The following is a 16,492-nucleotide window of genomic DNA, read 5'->3' as shown; positions in this document are numbered from 1 at the left end:
CCAAAGATGCCACATTGAATCTGCCCACCAGAAGGTCGCTTTTCAAAGATCAAGACAGCTTTCAGCAGAGAGGCACCGTTTCAGTTCAACAAGAAGTGAAATCTGGAAGTTTTACCGCAAAGAATCGGAGTAAGATTAAAAAAAAAAAAAAAACTTGTGTATTTTAAAAACTATTTTTCGTTTTATTTATGAACGCTGTGCTGCGCAGCGTAAGATAACTTTTATTGTCTTCTGTTTTTACAGAATATTTAACCCCGGCCAAAAGACAGCGACTCTCTGCACTACAAAGCAGAGCAACCCCGAACAACATTTTACTCACAGTATTTATACCAGAACATGACAGTGTTATCTCAACTGCAAAGACTATGTTTTTAAGACCAAAACCCTTCTTGAGTTCAAAGGTGATATGGTTATCTAATGAACAGACCTAACTGCCCTTCCTGACATCGCCCCTAACAGTTGGATATAGTATAATTGTAACTCCCCTGAATAACCTTTTACTCTAAGATGAAAAAGTAAATGTTTTAGAAAAGCTACAGGTAACTAAAATTATCATTCCTTTTCCCTAAAATGGAGTCTCTCATGATTCAAAAACAAACACATCATTGCTAGAGTCAGTTTGTAACTTGGAAACAGTATACTGAAGTTCTTTTTTTTTTCTGTTAATCTCATATTCGTCTTACCTCTTTCAGCTGCTTTTCCAGTATGTTGACGCAGAAGCTGAAGGTTTTTCTCGTTCCATCGATGTAGTGAAGCACAATTTTTTATTTACTTTTTTAGGTCTTTTCTATTTTGAACGGATTTAGACTGGCTCATATATTCAACAAATAGGTCCTGCTGTAAAGCAAAATTAACTTACAATTCTGTCAGGTTACACAGTTCCTTTATTAGGATTTCATGTGATAGGTCAACATTAAGTTGATTATACCTTTAAAATATAAAAGGATGCATGTCTTTTTTTTGTTTTTTAGATGTATTAACGCCTGAAAAAACATACAGATTATTAATAACACCCTTAAACACACCCCTGTGTGTTTTAATTGGCTCATTTAAGGCCTTCCCCGTAACACCCTTAAACACACCCTGTGTTTTAATTGACTCATTTAAGGTATCGCCCCTAATGACGACAACCAATCAGCATCCACTGTTACGCCCCCTTGGACACACCCCCCTGCTTGACCACGTGACCTCCTGCCCACATGGCGCCCACATGGCCCCCACAGGAAGTCCCGCCCTCACCGGAAGTCCCGCCCACCTGTCAAAATGTTTGATGAAAGGGTGCACTTAAATTCTCTTACAGTACCCTGAATCGTTATATTATTTTTTATCAGTGAAGAACTCAAAGCTGCAAGCAAAAATATTATATCGGCATATATATGGAAGTACTTAAGTTGAGGAGTCATATCATATACATGCTGATGTCCTGACACCAGAAATCTTGATTTATATAGAACAAAGTGTGGCAGCCTAAGTACTTCTCAATGAATATTGTGAGCACACAAACACACTGCCACGCCCTGATAAATTCTTTTTATTAAGTAACGTCCTCCAACGTGGGGGCAGCGGCTGAGTGTTTCCAGTAGTAATGCCCCACTGACAGTTTCTTCTGACAGCTGATCTGGCTCTCAAGCCAGTAGTTTTCCCTGTGGTTTGAGGTGGCAGTGAAGTGCCTTACCAGCATTGTCACCATGAGTTCAACCACCTGTTTGTCGCTGTGATTGCTGCCCCTGGCTGAACCTTGTGTGGTGCCAAGCACAGTTGTTATGCAGCGGTGCGCAGTTGTTTAGGATTCCCTTTGTGGATCGGTGGAAAAAAACAAAGTGTAGTTTTTTTTGTTGGACTGAACTGACGCCTGAACTATTTAAACAATTTAGTTAAAGAACTGATTAACATTGTATGAACATTATTTTTGTGTGTAAATACATTTGAGGCTTGTGAAAGAGATTTTTTTTGGGGTAATTTTATAAATGTTTAGGGCGTTAAGCACTGTCATTTGTTTACATCCTTTGTGAGGTTTATGTGTTTCAAGGGAAAAAACGTTTTTTTTAAATAATCTTATCTGTCAGGAAAGACCTGACTGGCACCGCAGAACTTGTATATATGTACTTTTGGCATTGAGAGGTAAAGTGGTTGTTTGCAAATCTGTCATGGTAAAGAGGAAGCACACTCATATTTAAAACATCGACATGTCTCACCGTGAATAAATGGCTGAACTTTAGTGACTGCCATGGTTGGACTGGGTGCACCTGAAGGATGAGGCTCTGACGGTGTGGCTGGATCTTTCTCTGGTTGAAAGTCTGCAATAAAGCTGCCAAGGGTACTGACAATAAGAGTGTTGGGGGTATCCAGCGTGGGGAAATCTTCCTCTGTAACCGAAACCAATTCGATCTTCGAGCTATCTGCACTTTTAGGTATCTCTGTCTTCAGTTCCTGCATAAAAAATATAAAAAGGAAACAATTAATTTATTTTTTCTCTTTGTAGAAGGTACATCTGGCCTGGCTTTGTGTTCAGCTGTGGCACCTTCCTGAAAGGGGGCATCGGCTGAGCTGCTGCCGCTAACAACCTAATGCTCTCTTTCTAAAATTGATACACTTGGCCCTGTCTTTCAATGTTTAACCTTGTCTCTCTCCTAGACATAGCTACTGGTTGAGCTTCTACTGTGACTAACTGTTTGTGCTCTCTTTCATACTGTAGACTTGACAACTGGCTCAGAGTTCATCTGCTTAGCCTTCTTTCTCTCCTGGATGAATCCACTAAAGGAGCTACAAAAAAGTATGCTTAACTTTTCTTTCCGATTGAAAGTACTATTGGATCAGTGCTTCTTTGTTCTTCTTGTGTCACAGTCAATTATAGAAGATGGCCGCTCACACTAAGCTTGGTTCTGCTGGAGGTTTCATCCTGTTCAAAGGGAGGTTTCCTTTCCACTGTTGCTACCTGTATGCTCAGGATGAGGGATTGCTGCAAAGTCAATGCAAGCAAATGCCCACTGTCACCACATGCTCATCGAGGAGGAGTGAATGCTGCAAGTCACAGACTTGATGCAACCTGCTGGGTTTCCTTAGATAGAAAACTTTTTTAACCAATTTAAATAATAAATTGAATCCGACTGCACTGTTCGATAGTTAGTTTTAATTGGAATGTACAGAATGTACCCAACTTGAAAGCTGTATGATTCGAGGGAAATGACTTTGTAGAGAGCCTCAAGAGGACATAAGTTGTGATTTGGCACTATATAAATGAAACTGAACTGAACTGAAATTAATTCATTTGCACCAGGTCAATTTTGGTTTAGCCCAAAATTGTTTATAGCCCAAACAGATTTTTATTTAAAATGATTTTCATACAACCAAAAAGTTTGTTTTAGATGGGGAATGAGACTGTCAGGTCTTAAATGACAAGAAAGCAATGTAAGCATTTTAATGGCATCCATTTTGAAAACATGTTTTTGTCTTGATTTACATTTTGTTCCATGAAAATCCCTGCTACCCTTCTCAATAATCAATGAGAAATTCCTATTGGCAATGAAGCAATTAAACCATTCTGATAATATTTGCTAACTATGTTTCTTTTGGTGATTAGCTCCTAATCTTTGAGCCTGGAGGGCTTCCGTTCTATTATCATAATCTTTGGCCCTCTTCACAGAGTCATCCTATTCATGACAGGACTCTGTCTGGCCCACTTCCCAACCTATAGTATCGGAAATGCAGTATTATGTGTTTCACCGAGACATGGCTGCAGGATCATATCGCCAACTCCAACATCATTCTGCCAGGCTTTCTGACCATACGAGCAGACAGAGATTTAAAGAGGAACAGCAAACGCAAAGGCGGTGCCTGTCGCGGTGGCAATCCCCAAACCTGGTAGTGGACACCGGCAGTAAGGGACGCTGTCAAGCCGAAGAAGGCTGTGGTTGGCTTGTGGTACTCCTGAGGCGGCTGACAGGTGCCGTGAGGCCAAGTATGCCACAGCCCGGGCCGTGACAGAGACAAAAACCTGGGCCTGGGAGGAGTTCTGTGAGGCCATGGAGAAGGACTACCGGTTGGCCTCGTACCGATTCTGGCAAACCGTCTGGCGCCACAAGAGGGGGAAGCAGTACTTTGCCAACACTGTTTACAGTTGGGGTGGGGAGCTGCTGACCTCGACTGGGGACATTATCGGGCGGTGGAAGGACTACTTCAAGGATTTCCTCAATCCTGCCATTATGCATTTCCTGGTGGAAGCGGAGGCTGGGGATTCGGGGTTGGGCTCTTTCATTACCCAGGCTGAAATCATCGAGGTGATGTGGGGCTGTCATGGTTGAAACCCCTCTTTAACATTGCATGGCGGTGAGGGACAGAGCCTCTGGACTGGCAGACCTGTGTTGTGGTCCCCCACAACACAGAAGAAGGGTGACCATAGGGTATGTTCCGACTATAGGGGTATCACACTCCTCAGCCTCCCTGGTGTGGTCTATGCCAGGGTATTGGAGAGGAGAGTCTGGCAAAAAGTCCAACCTTGGGTTCAGGAGGAACAGTGTGGCTTTTGTCCCAGCCATGGAACACTGGACCAGCTCTACACCCTCTACAGGGTACTCGAGGGTTCATGGGAGTTTTTTGCCAGTGGGTTTTGTCTCTTCTTTTTGCAGATGACGTGGTCTTTCTGGCCCCCTCTAGCCAAGGCCTACAGCATGCACTAGGGCGGTTCGCAGCCGTGTATGAAGCGGCTGTGATGAAGATCAGCTCCTCCAAGTCTGAGGTCACGTTCTCTACGGGAAAAGGGTGGCTGGCCCTCTTCAGGTTGGAGGGCAGTTCCTGCCTCAAATGGAGGAGGTCAAGTGCATACATGCATGCAAGATACTTGAACTCCTCCATTTGAGGCAGGAACAGAGGATGGATGGATGACAGACACACACACACACACACACACACACACATATATATATATATATATATATATATATATATATATATATATATATATATATATATATATATATATATATAGGGGTTGGACAATGAGACTGAAACACCTGGTTTTAGACCACAATAATTTATTAGTATGGTGTAGGGCCTCCTTTTGCAGCCAATACAGCGTCAATTCATCTTGGGAATGACATATACAAGTCCTGCACAGTGGTCAGAGGGATTTTAAGCCATTCTTCTTGCAGGATAGTGGCCAGGTCACTACGTGATACAGGTGGAGGAAAACGTTTCCTGACTTGCTCCTCCAAAACACTCCAAAGAGGCTCAATAATATTTAGATCTGGTGATTGTGCAGGCCATGGGAGATGTTCAACTTCACTTTCATGTTCATCAAACCAATCTTTCACCAGTCTTGCTGTGTGTATTGGTGCATTGTCATCCTGATACATGGCACCGCCTTCAGGATACAATGTTTTAACCATTGGATGCACATGGTCCTCAAGAATGGTTCGCTAGTCCTTGGCAGTGAGGCGCCCATCTAGCACAAGTATTGGGCCAAGGGAATGCCATGATATGGCAGCCCGAACCATCACTCATTCACCCCATGCTTCACTCTGGGCATGTAACAGTCTGGGTGGTACGCTTCTTTGGGGCTTCTCCACACCGTAATGTGGGGAAAACAGTAAAGGTGGACTCATCAGAGAACAATACATGTTTCACATTGTCCACAGCCCAAGATTTGCGCTCCTTGCACCATTGAAACCGACGTTTGGCATTGGCATGAGTGACCAAAGGTTTGGCTATAGCAGCCGGGCCGTGTATATTGACCCTGTGGAGCTGCCGACGGACAGTTCTGGTGGAAACAGGAGAGTTGAGGTGCACATTTAGTTCTGTTGTGATTTGGGCAGCCGTGGTTTTATGTTTTTTGGATACAATCTGGGTTAGCACCCGAACATCCCTTTCAGTCAGCTTCCTCTTGTGTCCACAGTTAATCCTGTTGGATGTGGTTCGTCCTTCTTGGTGGTATGCTGACATTAATTACCCTGGATACCGTGGCTCTTGATACATCACAAAGACTTGCTGTCTTGGTCACAGATGCGCCAGCAAGACGAGCACCAACAATTTGTCCTCTTTTGAACTCTGGTATGTCACCCATAATGTTGTGTGCATTTCAATATTTTAAGCAAAACTGTGCTCTTACCCTGCTAATTGAACCTTCACACTCTGCTCTTACTGGTGCAATGTGCAATCAATGAAGACTGGCTACCAGGCTGGTCCAATTTAGCCATGAAACCTCCCACACTAAAATGACAAGTGTTTCAGTTTCATTGTCCAACCCCTGTATATATATATAATATACACACATATATATAGCACATTGGGGTGGCAATTCTCAAAATACATCCTTTCACACCGAATCAGACATGTTTTTTCTCCAACTGTGCGCAGCACCAATTCCTTTACTCTGAACTCAAAGAAGCATATCACCAAAGATCTAGGCAGTGTGCTTTTGGTAAGCTTTGGGGTAAGTGTTCAATGGCATTTCTTTTTTCAAGGTTCATGTTAGTCAGCGGTGGTCCAACTTGGGATTGTATTAGCTGCATTTTTTTTGGCCTGGATCAAATGTACTATATAGCTCACCTAATGCTTCTGTCAAAAAAAAAAGATGGGATTTCTCAGAGATTGCAGGCCTTCTACCATTCTCGCCATGCTTACAAATCTCCACTGGCTGCCTGTGCATTTTAGGATTTTTTGGTTTTAAATGTTTACATGGCCTTTTCCTATCTTACCTCTATAAGGTAAGATAGGAAAGCAGGTCAACCATGTTGACCTGCTTGATGTGTCAGGTCAGCCAAGGAGTTACCAAGGTCTAAACGGAAGCTCAGAGGCAACAGGGCCTTTAATACTGCCGCTCCCAGTTTATGGAATAATCTCCTTTTTCCTTGTTTTAAATGTTCCTTGATTTTACTTATGCAGCACTTTGTTGCAGCCGTTGTTTGTGATTCATAAATAAATAAATAAAGTAGTACTAGTAGTATTGGAAGTAAATGTGTAGGTGATAAAAGGAAAATGCTTTCATAGTAAAACTTTTTATTATATTCACAACAAATGTCTTAAAGGGGACGAATTATGCATAATCCACTTCTCTAGCCTTTAAATACATTTTGTTAGTTCAAAGGCTTGAGGGCAGGTCTCAGTTTAGGTCTCTTTTTACTCTGTTGTGTGATAATCCCTTTTTTCTGCCTGGGAGCTATGATATAGTTTTCAAGTTTTGGCAGCAAGAGGAATCTCCACCCTTTCTGATTTCATGGACAGACCAAACCTGATGTCTTTTGATCAGTTACGTGATAAATATGATATTCATAGAAATTATTTTTTCCAGTTCTTACAAGAGAGGGACTATATTCGAAAGAACACAACAATATTTAAAGACCAAACTGTCTCTGATTGTGACAAACAGTTATTTAAGACCAAAACCTAGAAGCTCTATTAAGACTTGATATGCTTTTCTAAAAGAATATGGGGTCACAAACATAGCTCATTTGAAGGGGACATGGGAAAAATAACTAGTTATGGAGATCAGTGATGAGGCCTGGGGAGGAGGCTTGGGAAAATGCCAACTATTTGAGCATCTGCAATAGGGTAAAAGCAATCCAACTTTATAATCCAATTTTATTTTGTGCTCATACATGTCCCTCTCAATGTCATCGATTTAATTCAGACCTTTCTTTGCTCTGCTCTGAGTGTAAAACGGAAGTGGGTAATGTCACCCACTGTTTTTGGTCCTGTAGGAAAATACAGTTATTTTGGTTTAGTATAAAAAATTAACTGGAGATAATCTTCTCTGATGTTACTGACTGTAACCCATTATGCATGCTGCTTGGAATGGCAAATAACATTAAGGGTGGTTGTGAAACCACTCCCTGGGCTGTGTGGAGATATATTATGTGTGTGCATCATTATTATTATGTTCATAACCAGTGAGGGAAATACAATGTATAACATGTGTTAGTATAAAGACATTGTGTATTGTGTGGTCTGCAGAAGTATTTGTCACAGAAGAGGTGAAGTGGAAAATTACTGAAAACTGCAGAAGTGTGTGAAAATTGGTGATAAGTGTTACTCCCTTTTCATATCAGTAGAAAACATAGTGCAGGTGCAGGACAATGACTGTCTAAATATGGTAAGCCGGAAAAAGTGTGTACGTGACTACATGTGAGAAAAAAACTGTAAACAGGGCGCTGCCCATTTTCATGTGTGTTTTAATAAAAACAATGTGCTCAGTGAGAAGCTCTGAAGTCGTCTCGGTGTGTGGCCTGATCACATGAGAGCTTCCCTGGTCCAGGTACTTTGAATAACATACAGCTGTCTCCGTGTAATTTATCCTAATGTGTGTGAATTCCTCCAGGTTATGGTGAATAAACAAATGTGCAGAAGGCCTCTTTAAAGAGATACTTCAACAGCTGCCACCTTAATGTTATGGAGGGGTTTGTGTGTCCCAATGATCCTATGAGCTGTGTTGTCAGGGGCTTTATTCCCCTGGTAGGGTCACCCAAACAGGTGACAAGTCCTAGGTGAGGGATCAGACAAAGCGCAGCCCAAAGACCCCTTATGATGATTGCGAAAAATGGACACAGTGTTGCCTCGCCCGGATGCCCCACTCTGGAGCCAGGCCTGGAGGATGGGCATGCTGGCAAGCGCTTGGTGGCCGGGCTTTCACCCATGGAGCCCAGCCGGGCACAGTCCGAAGAGGAAACCTGGGTCCCCCTTCCAATGGGCTCACCACCTGTGGGAAGGGCCAAAGGGGTCGGGTGCAATGTGGTATGGGTGACGGCCGAAGGCAGAGACCTTGGCGGTCTGATCCACGGCTGCAGAAGGTGGCTCTTGGGACGTGGAATGTCACCTCTCTGGTGAGGAAGGAGCCTGAGTTCGTGTGTGAGGTAGACAAGTTCCGGATAAAAATAGTCAGGCTCACCTCAACGCACGGCCGTGGCTCTGGAACCAGTCTCCTTGAGAGGGGTTGGACACTCTTCCACTCTGGAGTTGCCCTTGGTGAGAGATGCTGATCTGGGGTGGGCATACTTGTTGCCCCCCATCTCGGCACCTGTACGTTGGAGTTCCCCCCGGTGAATGAGAGGGTAGCCTTTCTCCGCCTACGGGTGGGGGAATGGGTTCTGACTGTTGTTTGTGCTTATGCATTCAGACTACCCACCCTTTTTGGAGTCCTTGGAGGGGGTGTTGGAGCGCGCCCCTCCAGGCGACTCCCTTGTTCTGCTGGGGGACTTCAACGGTCACGTTGGCAATGACAGTGAGACCTGGAGGGGTGTGGTTGGGAGGAATGGCCCTCCTGTTCTGAACCCGAGTGGTGTTTTGTTATTGGACTTCTGTGCTTATCATGGATTGTTCATAACTAACACCATGTTCAAGCATAAGGGTGTCCATATGTGCTCTTATAAAATACTAAAAACATTTTACCTGGCATGCCTCTGCCACCGCCCGGGCCGCGGCATGATTGGCCCCACGGTACCCGTCAGCCGCCTCGGGAGTCCCACAAGCCAACCACAGCCGATAGGACTCCTTCTTCAGCTTGACAGCGTCCCTTACTGCGAGTGTCCACCACCGGGTTCGGGGATTGCCGCCACGACAGGCACCGCAGACCTTACGGCCGAAGCTACGGGCGGCAGCATCGACAATAGATGTGGAGAACATGGTCCACTCGGACTCTATATCTCCAACATCCCTCGGATTCTGGTCAAAGCTCTCCCGGAGGTGGGAGTTGAATACATCCCTGGCCAAGAGCTCTGCCAGATGTTCCCAGCAGACCCTCACTATGCGCTTGGGCCTGCCAAGTCTATCTGGCTTTCTCCTCCCCCAGCAGATCCAACTCACCACCAGGTGGTGATCAGTGGACAGCTCAGCCCCTCTCTTCACCCGAGTGTCCAAAACATGTGGCCGAAGGTCTGATGATATGACAACAAAGTCAATCATTGACCTCCTGCCTAGGGTATCCTGGTGCCAAGTGCACTGATGGACACCCTTATATTTGAACATGGTGTTCATTATGGACAATCCGTGACTAGCACAGAAGTCCAATAACAAAACAAAACACCGCTCGGATTCAGATTGGGGAGGCCATTCCTAACGATCACGCCTCTCCAGGTGTCACTGTCGTTTTCCACGTGGGCGTTGAAGTCCCCCAACAGAATAATGGAGTCCCCAGGAGGGGCACTATCCAGCACCCCCGACAGGGACGCCAAGAAGGCCGGGTACTCCAGACTACCACTTGGCCCGTAGGCTGAAATGATAGTCAGAGACCTCTCCCCAACCCATAGGCGCGGGGATGCGACCCTCTCATCCACTGGGGTAAACGCCAACACGAGACGGCTGAGCTGGGGGGCGACAAGCAAACCCACCCCAGTCCGCTGCCTCTCCCCGTGGGCCACTCCAGAGTAGAAGAGAGTCCAGCCCCTCTCGAGGAGATGGGTTCCAGAGCCCACGCTGTGCGTGGAGGCGAGCCCGACTATTTCTAGTTGATATCTCACGACCTCCCGCACCAGCTCAGGCTCCTTCCCCCCAGCGAGGTGATATTCCACATCCCTAGATCTCTAGAGCCTAGGTTCCCCCTGCAGGTGGTGGGCCCACTGGGGGATGGTCTCGCGTCTCTCATTTGGGCTTGGCCCGGCCGGGTCTCCGCGAGGAGCAACCCAGCCACCAGGCGCTCTCCAACGAGTCCCGACCCCCGGCCTGGCTCCAGGGTGGGACCCCGGCTCCGCCGTACCAGGCAACGTCACGTGCCTCGATTTTGTAGTCGTCATGATGGGTTCTTGAACCGCTCTTTGTCTGACCTGTCACCTAGAGCATGGGAGACCCTACCAGGGGCTTTAAGCCCCAGACAACATAGCCTCTAGGATCATTCGAGCACTCAAACACCTCCAACACATTAAGGTGGCGGTTCAAGTAGGTTGTTTTTTTTCCTGAATCTGTTAATTTCTGAAGTTTCTGTTCATGCTGAAATTTACAGTTTTCTTTGCAAAAACTAAACATGAGTTTTGGCAACCTTAGGTTCCTCGAAGTAGAACTAACCTCCTCATTAAGCGAGTTGTGCTGGATAGGCTGTGCTAGCATTTTCACTCTTCGCCACTAGTGTAATAACATGTAGTCTTGCCTGCTCACTTACAAACAAATATTAATATACAGCACTTTTTTTTCTCTTTTTTTTATCCTCTCCCTCTGCTCCTCCTTTCCTCTTTGGCTGTCTCTGTGTCTCTGTGCTGCTGTGATAGATAGCCTCAGAAAAAGAAAGAAGGGGGCGAGGAGGTGTCTGTCTTCAGTCTGGAAACTTCAGCGAGGTAGATAACCCAATGAGCCGCACGAACGGCATTGATTGTTATATTTAAAAAATTGAGCGTGACCCAAACCAAGCCTTTCATCCTGCCCCTCGGCAACAGCTTAGCATGCCAGCGTCCAGGCCACCAAAAAGTGTCCCGTGATTCCAATGACCAGTGCACCCCTGGGCCCTCTTTTTATATCAATTTAGAAATTCCAGCATCAAGGCCAGAAACGAACAATCTGATACAATAATCACAACTATGCTACTTGAGCTGTTAAAAATCAATTGACAGCATGGCAATCTTTGAAGCACAGTAGGAATACCTGTCAACACTATAATGCACAGTTACCACACTGCTTATAGATTTATGTTTAGGGAGAGTACATGGGTTCTATGTATCATAACATCGGCAATTTTCTCAGCTTTAATTTGAGCCATATATTCTAAAAATTGCATAAGAAATAAAGGTGCTACAACCGTTTTCAGAAAAGCATGGTTTTTTTGACATGACTCAATGCATAGCAATGGTGCCTGTGTGCGCACGTCACTATCCATAGCGGCTAAAAGGCAATGTCCAATCCAGCAATATATCAATGTTGCTGACGATAGACCAGCAGTATGGGATAGCAACAGAGACATTTAGGAGGAAGCTGGCAGACCGTGGCAGTTTAGCCTGAGATGAGTGAGTCATTCCAGCTCTGCAGAGTAAACTGAGGCTCAGTGAGAAGATTGGTCATCTTGCAATCCAAGGGTTGTGGGTTCGATTCCAGCTTCCTTCTGCCAAATGTCGATGTGTCCCTGGGCAAGGCACTTAACATCAAATTGCATACCGATCTGCGTATTGGTATATGAATGTGTGCACGTTAGTAAGTGCATTGGGTGAATGTGGCTCTAGTGTAAAGTGCTTTGAGTGGTCCGTATGACTGGAAAGGTGCTATATCAGTCCATTTGTCATTTCACCTATTGGTATTGTCATCCAGATTTATCAAACCACAAACAATGCAAGTGAACAGACAAATAAAGTACCCAATAAAGTCCTTTTGATAGCAATTTTGGTATAAGTGTTTGACTGCAAACAGATGAAAGTATCATCAAAGAATAAGTGTGTTAATCTTACTAGTAAGAATTTTTATTGAAAGTACTAACTACTTTAATAACTAATTACTAAAAAGTACTAATTTACTTTTTGATTAATAGCACTGTTGCCTTGCAGCAAGAAGGTCCTGGGTACGACTCCCGGCCGGGGGTCTTTCTGCATGGAGTTTGCACGTTCTCCCCATGCATGCGTGGGTTCTCACTGGGTACTCCGGCTTCCTCCCACAGTCCAAAGACATGCCTGTTAGGTTAATTGGTCTCTCTACATTGCCCTTCGGTGTGTGGATGAGTGTGTGCATGATGTTTGTCTGCGATGGACTGGCGACCTGTCCAGGGTGTACCCCGCCTCCCACCCATAGACTGCTGGAGATTGGCACCAGCTTCCGCGTGACCCGCTATGGAAGAAGCGGTATAGAAAATGACTAACTGAATTTTTATTGAAAGTGCTAGTTACATATGATGCTCAAATTCAACTAAACATTTTTGGCAAAATGGCTTGGTTTAACGCACAGGCACCTGTGGCTCAATGAAGAGATGTCTCTTCATGGCATCATTACTGGTTTGTGACTGTTTTAATCCCGTGCGTCTCTGTGTTTATAGTAGCTATGTTAATAAATACATGTAGTTTGAAATGGCCTCACCATGGCCTGCACACTCCGCTATTCAGTCACAATAAAAGTGTGTTTTCTCTAAACCTGAGAGACTTTCTTCCACATTCATATGTTTGTTTTGAACTTCAGTAAGTTATATTCCCTGTTATCTTGATGCCTAAATGTATTGAGTTGCTGCTGTGTGATGGGCAAATTCATTATTTGTGCTAAAAAGCAATTAGGTGCTCCTAATACGGTGGTCATGTTGTGTATATTGAAGCAGTATTTTTTTCACCTATTGTGAAGCCCAGTCTACTCCTCTTTACTGATGCTCTAATTTTCTGATGTGTATTCTCTTAAAATATTACCCAGAAAACAGAAATTAATAACAAAGTTAAAAAAACAAAATACAAATGGAAATTACTTTAGAATTCCCCAGATGTTCCATTTGTTTACATAAATATAAAACAATTATTGATACAAACATTTCATATTTATCAATTTTCTGTTTTGTTCCCTTACTGTTGTAGGGGTTGATGTATCACCCGTGTTGACAGCATTATCTTTTGAAGAAAAGTCATGAGGTGGAGGGTAAATGGAGGGGTAACATAATAGAAAAAAGAAAAAAAGATCAGAGAAACTATTAGCACACAAAAACATTTGTGGAGTAATTCTATCCAACTGGAGTTTAAAAATTTAACATACCTGTTTTTGCAATACTCATTATGCCATTGTCCACATGCAACCTTGTTTTGTCTGAAAATATTTAGGTCCAACTACAATGTCCTTTCAATGTCAACATGCTCCTTTTTTTGGTTTTTTGTTTCCTTTGCTGTTCGTCTTGGCGCCTGCCCTCCTGCCATGTACCCATTTACGAAGAGACACCTAAGAGGATCAGTTCTCAGTGTGCAGATCAAGTTGCACAACCCCTCCCACTTTTTGGATGGGATTACAAATAGTCATGTTCCAGGAGTATGGAAGAGAAACTTCTTGGTTATTTGCAACTACTTTGCTGTCTGGCTGCATTTTGTAAATACATACAGCTGTAACTGTAACACTACAGGTCTAATACATTTTCTCATACAGAATTAACTTCTCCAGAACCACAGTATATAACCAAGGTAAAAGCTTAAGTGTAATAATTATTTTAAACATCTATTTCCACCTCAGTCCAAGCTCTAGCTGAATTTAAAGTCACTGATGTCCATGATGGGTATCAGCTTCCTGCATTCCACAATCAGTCACAACCATCTCCACCTTTGAGAACAAAGCTCAGACCCAGCCTTTCTATGAGATTGTTAAAATATACGACTCTGTTACTGCTACGTCAGCAATTGGTTGCAAAGAAAGCTGGACCCTACAAAGACCTGGCTGGAATTTAGCTGGGGTGGGGGGGCTGTGGCTAATTTTGGTGGGGCCCAGTAAACAGTATTTGTATTATTATAAATACATAAATAATCATTTATGTGGCCTTTCAAATAAAAAAAAACATGTTTATTAATACAAAATAAAGAATAATGACCTAAACGGTGACATGTAAGTGTGCATCGGTCACCAGAAAATGCTGAGTAATTATGCTAAGGTTAGAAAAACTTTAGCTCATGCGTTGTAGAAATCTTAGAAACTAATCAGGACTCCATTATAATCATTGTGTTTTAAAGACATTAACTCCAGAAACCTGACAGCAACTGTACATGAACTTCTAGTGAAGAGACATGAAAATGTTTTTGAAAAAATACTAAACATTGTTAACATTTCAACTCTTTTTTTTTTTTTTTTTTATTTCCTTTGCCTTTCGTCTTGGCGGCTGCCCTTTTCCCAGGTATCCATTTACAAAGAGACACCTGAGAGGATCAGTTCTCAGTTTGCAGATCAAGTTGCACCACCCCTCCCACTTTTTGGATGAGAAGTCATGTGCCAGGAATATGGACGAGGATCGTTTTGGGAATTTGAAATTACTTTACTGTCCGGCTGCATTTTGGAAATACATCCAGTTCTATCTGTAACACAACAGGTCAAATATTTTCTCATACAGAATTAACTTATCCAGAACCACACAGTATATATATACAAGGTAAAAGCTAAATGTAATATTTATTTTAAACTTCTATTTCCACCACAGTCCACGCTTTAGCTGAATTTAAAGTCACTGATGTCAAGCAACTTCCTGCATTCCACAATCAGTTACAACCATCTCCAGTTCAGAGACCAAAGCTCAGACCAAACCTTTCTATGAGTTTGTTAAAATATGCGACTCAGTTAATGCTACGTCAGCAGTTGGTTGCAAAGAAAACTGGACCCTTCACAGACCCGGCTCCAAAGGAATATAGCTGGGGGGGCTGTGGCTAACTTTGGTGAAGCCCAGTAAACAGTATTTTTTTTAGAATTTATACACCTGTGGCTTTTTGTTGTGGTTAGACTTTATTGCAGTGCCACCTTTTGTACTGTCTGATTTTGTTTTAAGTTTTACTTTTGAAGTTACAGTGCCAAATATTTACTTGTGCACTTTATGCCTCTGAGTATTTCTTACTTACTTGAAGTGCTGATCTTTAAGTGTTCTGTGTCATTGGACTTGCTATGATTCCACTACATTGGAACTGTCAAGGTTTTCTATATTTATTAATACTTTTTTTGTTTTTTTCAAACTTCTTTTCAAATTTGTTCCCATTTATGTTTAATTTATAATTCCTATTACTACTACATTTCCTTGTAACATGTACATTTTGATAAAGATGCAAAGAATCTTTAAGTTGTCGATCATTTATTCATATAAGGCAACCTAAATACACTGCTTTATGCTTAGCACAAGTTTCACAATAGGTTCACAAAGCTATTAAGTCAAGTCAAGTTTATTTATATAGCGCTTTTCAGCAACAAGGCACTCAAAGTGCTGTACATGAGGAAAAACATTACAATGATACAGAAAATCAAACACAGAAAAACAAATCAAATGACATTAATAATCCTTGGGAGTTTATTGGTAAGAGCTGGTTCTAATCCAATCTTTCTAATAGATTTAATTAGCTAATTAAGTCATCTGTGGTAAGGAATTTCTCCTGTGCTAGAAGAAAAATTATACTATTAATCCTTGAGGCCGCTGGTATGAGGTAGCTGTGGTCCCATCATTCAAATAGTGACAGTCATGGGCACTCACTGAAGTCTAAGTAGAGAAGCTGGGTCACTGGTAGGTCCAAACTTTTGAAATACTAATAATGTTTGGCTTTCACTGGTATGAAATTGTTGTAATACAATCCTTCTAAGAAATCTAAAAATCTATGAATCCTTCTAATAAATCTAAAAATCTCTGGTCATTGGTGTAAAAACAGCTGTAGTAAAATTTTCAAATACAAATAATAATTAGCTTTTGCTGGTAATCCTGAGAAATCTGAAAATCTACGAAAAGTAATGAAATCACACATTTAGGTAAAGTAAGATAGGAGGAAAAAAAATCTTTCTTCTTAGCAGAATAGAGTCTGAAATAGTACAAAAAACCACAGCAGGTGTAAGCAATACACACATAAGTAAGATTCAGCAAGGGTACAGTGGAATCTTGAGGGTGCGAATATATATAAGT

General features: G+C 42.8%; 1 protein-coding gene and 1 long non-coding RNA gene across 2 annotated transcripts in view; one reads left to right on the top strand and one right to left on the bottom strand.

The window, feature by feature from the left end:
* The window catches only part of tmprss3a (transmembrane serine protease 3a), a 135,707-nt gene extending 121,765 nt beyond the window's left edge, over window positions 1–13,942 (bottom strand). Inside the window, exons 1-3 of the mRNA XM_047369869.1 lie at window positions 13,624–13,942; window positions 13,441–13,481; window positions 2,196–2,430 (exon numbers count right to left, since the gene is read on the bottom strand). Coding sequence (XP_047225825.1) covers window positions 2,196–2,430; window positions 13,441–13,481; window positions 13,624–13,642 — 295 coding nt within the window. The 5' untranslated portion in view covers window positions 13,643–13,942. The remainder of the gene's footprint in view (window positions 1–2,195; window positions 2,431–13,440; window positions 13,482–13,623) is intronic.
* On the top strand, window positions 6,290–15,553 carry LOC124870964. The gene is made up of 3 exons (XR_007038909.1): window positions 6,290–6,427; window positions 11,187–11,252; window positions 14,741–15,553. It is a non-coding gene; the product is annotated as an uncharacterized LOC124870964 (long non-coding RNA).
* Window positions 15,554–16,492: the final 939 nt, after the last annotated feature.

This window comes from Girardinichthys multiradiatus, chromosome 7 (genome assembly GCF_021462225.1).
Source record: "Girardinichthys multiradiatus isolate DD_20200921_A chromosome 7, DD_fGirMul_XY1, whole genome shotgun sequence".
Classification (NCBI taxonomy): domain Eukaryota; kingdom Metazoa; phylum Chordata; class Actinopteri; order Cyprinodontiformes; family Goodeidae; genus Girardinichthys; species Girardinichthys multiradiatus.
Note: the sequence above shows the minus strand (reverse complement) of the source record. Positions and strands in the feature narration are given on the sequence as shown.